The following is a 4924-nucleotide window of genomic DNA, read 5'->3' as shown; positions in this document are numbered from 1 at the left end:
GGGAAGTTGGGGGCTCTGTGGGGCCTGCCACCTTATTCCACGTTGCATTATGATTTTTTTCATCATGTTACCCAGTAACATTAACCCAGTGTGTTCCTGCTTTGCATGCTACAGGTTTTTCTGAAAGATTGGTTTAGCCTTCTGCACAAGCTTACCAGGCCATAAGCCTAGTTATAAAGGCTGTTGAACTCTGCTGTAATAATACCAATTTTTGTCTTTATGGTGAAGATTCCCATTGCAGTTAGTGGCATCAGAGGGATGGGCTTTCTTATGAAATACCACATGGAAGGAGGAGGGAACCTGCCGCCAAAACTTTCCAACCTCTTTATTAAGGTAAGACTCTTTATGATAACTACCTGGCGTTCTTCTCATGTGATCTGAATCTTTGTTTCAAGCCAACTCATGGGTGGCTTTCTCTATCAAATTTCTGTATGGTAGCCCAGCATGAAAACTGAAAGCTCAGTTACCTTTTTTTGGGAGGCTCTAAATCTCCTGATCCCTGAAAATCTAGATGTTTCTTTTTGTGGCAAAGTACAGACAGAATCACTTTATCAGCCTGCTTTGCAGTTGCAAATACAATACCACTGTCCCTGCCATAATATGGAAATTTGACTTTTGGTCTTTCTGTGGTAAACTTGTTTAGATTCTTACGAATTCATCTTTTTGTTTGCAGTAACGAACAGCTGGCAGAGAAGAGTTGGGGGCAGTTGTCAGTTTTTTAAGGCTGCTAAAGGTCAGAGGGCCTTTGCTAGAAAGGAATCAAATACCAGCTCTCGCCTCACCTGGTTTTGCTGCAGTACATTTTGACTTCCACTGTTGTGGAAGGGAGTAGCTCTGAAAGTGTTTTTGGGGTGGTGGTTTTGCGCCCTCCCCCAAGTATGTATCTCATGGTAGACAGGATCTGAATTTTGACCATTAGAACACCAGGGTGTTTTTAATGTCTTAGAAAAGACAGGGGAAGGTAGAGTGAGGGGTAGTGCTGGAGCAGGAGGGCTGCTTTTTATTTTGTTTGTCATCTTTATTGTAAATAAAAATGTGTTACATTTTCAGGTTTTATATTTCTTTTCAATTTACGTGAAAAACTACCAAACATGCAAGTTGACATGATGCAGGCCATCATTCTTCAAAGCAGACTTTTTGTTTGAAGTCCTACAATTATATTTTAATTTGTATCGTAGTATTATATTAAAATAGAAGTATCACAATTGTCACAATACCTTTATCACAGTATTAATAATGCAGTTGACATTCAGATGTTAGCTTTCATGTTTTAAATGTGTTGACATTAAATAAAAATTACAAAGCTATAATTTTTTTTAATTTTAAAATGAAATCCACTGTTGAAACGCACCTTATACTCCAACCAGAGATTGATTTGGCTGTTGCTGCTGATTGAGTGTATTTTACAGAGGTGCTAACACGATCAGCTTTTGCTGCACTTAGTGGTCATTGTCATTTCCTGAGACAGCTGAGGGAAGCATGTGACCCTGTCATCAACCACATTTTTAGAAGTTTTCTTATGAAAAGGTGTCTTGTTTTCAAGGTTTGATCTTCTCCTACTGTTAGACACTTTAGTCAAACTTGTTGATAACAAGTTTCTCTTGTGTACCTGTAAGTTAAAACTGTAAATGAGAAGAAAGATAAACTGCTCCTTTAAATACCTGTCCTTGGTGTTCCTGAATTTAAGTCCATCTTTGCCTCCTTCAGTGTCTTCAGAACTCATCCAGTGACATAAAGTTAGTTGCAGAAAAGATGATTTGGTGGGCAAATAAAAACCATCTTCCCTCACTGGATCCTCAGACAATTAAACCAATTCTCAAAGCACTTCTGGACAACACAAAGGACAAAAACACCAGTGTAAGAGCCTACAGCGACCAAGCTATTGTCAATCTTCTGAAGATGAGAGCGGGTGAAGAAGTGCTTGAGGTATGAGACAGGAGAAAATGCAATCATTGGTAAAAGGCTGTGTCACATTGCTCTGCGTATGGTTAAGTGTTGTGCCTGGAGCCTCAGAATGTGCTGGTGGTCTCTTACTAAATAGATGTAGGGGGACATTCCTGTTGGCATTTAAACCTTCATCAGTATTCTCATGCTAAGCCTTGAAGAAATGAACAATATTGATCCTGCACAACCTTACAGTGCAGTATGAATAAAATCAGGGTGTTTAACGTACCTCCCATGTTTAACATAGCCTTCCTTTCAAAGTGCCTTAAACCTCTACTGTGCTACAGTTACCTTAGCTAGGACCACTAGTTTATTGCTTTTGTCACTTGTAGAATCCTGCTGCAGCATTAGTGATGCTAGAGAGAGTATTTTAGGATGGACTACTTCGTACATCCATTTCCAGACCTTTTTCCTAAGTCTTAGCTGCTTTTGGATAGTTCCCACGTCTGGAATCATAAAACCAGATGACAGATTTTGGTACGTTTGAAAGGTTTTAGATAAACACAGCTTGTAAGGCACTTACATTTATTCTTATTTTGAATGGTATGTCATAAGAAATTGGTGATTGGTGTTGTCTTCCTTCCGCAGTCGGTTTCCAAGATTCTAGATGCTGCCAGCTTGGAGCTTCTCAACGAAAGCTGCAGGAGATCTCTGAAGAAGCTGGCTGGCCAGGCTGACTCTGATGAACAGATAGATGACACTATACTGACGTGATAATAAAGCTCCAGAAGACAAGAAAACACTGAACCAACCGCTGCATCAGCATTTCAACTCAAAACACCTATTTTAAATGTTTTCATTTTTGAAAATGTTAATTCTGATGGGATTTCATGAAAAGGACTCCCAGAGAGTATTTTAGTATCAAATATACCAGAATAGCCTTAATTAGACCCACATTAGCTGAAAATTGAAAATTTGGTCCCCTTTTTGAAACAGATAATGCGCAAGAAACAGATATACTAATCAATACTGGTAAACTGTGGCCAATTGTGAGATGTGGCTAGAGCACATCAGGCTTAAACTCTGGTGACACCTATTTCCTTTCCAGGGTCTGTGCAAAAGCTCCAGTACTGGAAGTACTGTTGGCCTTTTCCACGGACCCTGTGAAGCAGGAATAGAGCTCGGTGAAAGTTAAAGCGTATTGTTTTTGTGTACTGCTAACTTGCTGCTTGTGACGGTTCTGAAGACTGAAAATCCCTGTAAAACAAAGTATTTAAAATAGCCTTAGAAATCACAAATGCGAAAGGGGGATTCAATGCAGTCTGTTTAAAGAAGGAACATTTAATAAAGGCTCTGACTTTGATCCTTCTGGTGTAAACTGTTCTTTTTACAAATTCATTTGTCAACAAACTTATACTGTGATTTACTTTTTGGACCTGCTTTTTCTAGGGCATACAGTTTGTAGAGTGGGTAGCGCTGTAATCTATAAAAACCTTTTGCAAAACTGAGGCAAGCTAGTGTTTAAAACCAAGCCAGAACTGACATTTAATGAAATTTGTAAGTAATTACTCCTATTAATTTCCAAAGTATTTTTGACTACAGACAGCTTTTTAGTCATTCAACTTGTGAAAAGTCCTCTATTTTTATGTCTTCAAAGGCTTCACGAGATACTTGGCACTTCCAACATAGAGATTTTATTTTTTTTGTCAATGAGCTGTACTGCTCCAAGAAAGCAGTATTTTGTTTCACCTGGCCACATATATACCTCTTTTTAAAAAATTTATTTTAATTTACTAATACCTTTTATGCCGCTTGATGGAAATAGTGAAAACCTTGTTGCAGAATACAAATTTTTAGGAGGAAAAATGAGCTTTACATTCTATGTAGAGTAATAGTTAAGTGAGCCTTATCTATTTTATGAAACTACACAGTTTTTTGCACCTGCAAAGCCAGAACATTAAGATTTGGTGTTTCAAAGAGGGGAGGGGAATCTTCCTTGCATGTAACGCTGGATGGCTCATGAAGAAGGGAGGAGAACACAATACTACACATCCTAAAATTTGAGAGCATAAAATGTAACCACATGGGAACACACATTCTGCTAGACCAATTTGCCCATTGCTATGCCAGTAGCAGCAAACAGAAAACCATTTTATCTTTACCATACTAATGCCTCAAACCGCAAGATGCAATCTCAAGTAGATATTTGAAAGTGCTATGCTTTGTTCTGGTCAAAAGTACAAGAACCTCTCAAAACGTTCTTGATGTTACGTCGGCTCCCAAGCCTGTGCTATAGACTCCTGGCAACAGAGATTTGCTGTAGGAATCAGTGGAATACTGTTGGAAGGGATTTAGGAAAATCAGCTGTTTTACCCCTTATCTAAGATAGGCTCACCTCCAGCTGAACCATTCCTAAGTGATTTCCATAGAATTGTGTTTTATAGCACTGTATGATGGAGATTCCACCACCTCTCTATGCCATCTATTTCATTATATAAACTTTTCAGACTGTCAGAGCTTACCTGATCTCTAAAAAAAAAACAAAACCTGAATAACCTTCCTTGCTGCTACTTGAGTCCACTGCTGCTTCTCCTGTTCCCACAGACAGCGAAAATAGTTCATTTTTGCAGCAACTGCATCGTCACTTCAGTTTTCTCACCCCTGGATGAAACAAGTTTAGATTTTCTAAGTCTTTTCTCATAGATTTTCATGTTTTCTAAACTTACACTGCTGCCCTCCATCTTTGTTCCATTCTGATTCCTATTTGCTTCATGGTGTCCACTGCTGGACCAGGTCTTCTAAGGGAGAGTATGACTTCGCAAGCCCTACATAGCACGCTGTTGTCTATCCCAAAACGAGCTCTGGGTGTTCTTTTTTTGCAACAGCACAATGTTGTTGACGTGTTTAGTTTGTGATCAGCTACGAAGCCAAGCTACAAAAATTGCTCTTTGGGTATTTATTTCCAATCTTGTATTTATACAGTTGACTATTTCTACAAAAATGCAGTACTTCCCAGTTGGTCTTACTGAAATTGTATTCT

General features: G+C 38.8%; 1 protein-coding gene across 1 annotated transcript in view; it reads left to right on the top strand.

Annotated features, from left to right (window-relative positions):
- Positions 1 to 3262, top strand: part of GCN1L1 (GCN1 general control of amino-acid synthesis 1-like 1 (yeast)) — a gene marked incomplete at its 5' end in the record, with an annotated part of 40365 nt that extends 37103 nt beyond the window's left edge. The window contains 3 exons of the mRNA XM_009697314.1: positions 229 to 333; positions 1708 to 1926; positions 2533 to 3262. Coding sequence (XP_009695616.1) covers positions 229 to 333; positions 1708 to 1926; positions 2533 to 2658 — 450 coding nt within the window. The remainder of the gene's footprint in view (positions 1 to 228; positions 334 to 1707; positions 1927 to 2532) is intronic.
- Positions 3263 to 4924: the final 1662 nt, after the last annotated feature.

Source organism: Cariama cristata, unplaced genomic scaffold (genome assembly GCF_000690535.1).
Source record: "Cariama cristata isolate BGI_N322 unplaced genomic scaffold, ASM69053v1 scaffold7313, whole genome shotgun sequence".
NCBI classification, from domain to species: domain Eukaryota; kingdom Metazoa; phylum Chordata; class Aves; order Cariamiformes; family Cariamidae; genus Cariama; species Cariama cristata.
Note: the sequence above shows the minus strand (reverse complement) of the source record. Positions and strands in the feature narration are given on the sequence as shown.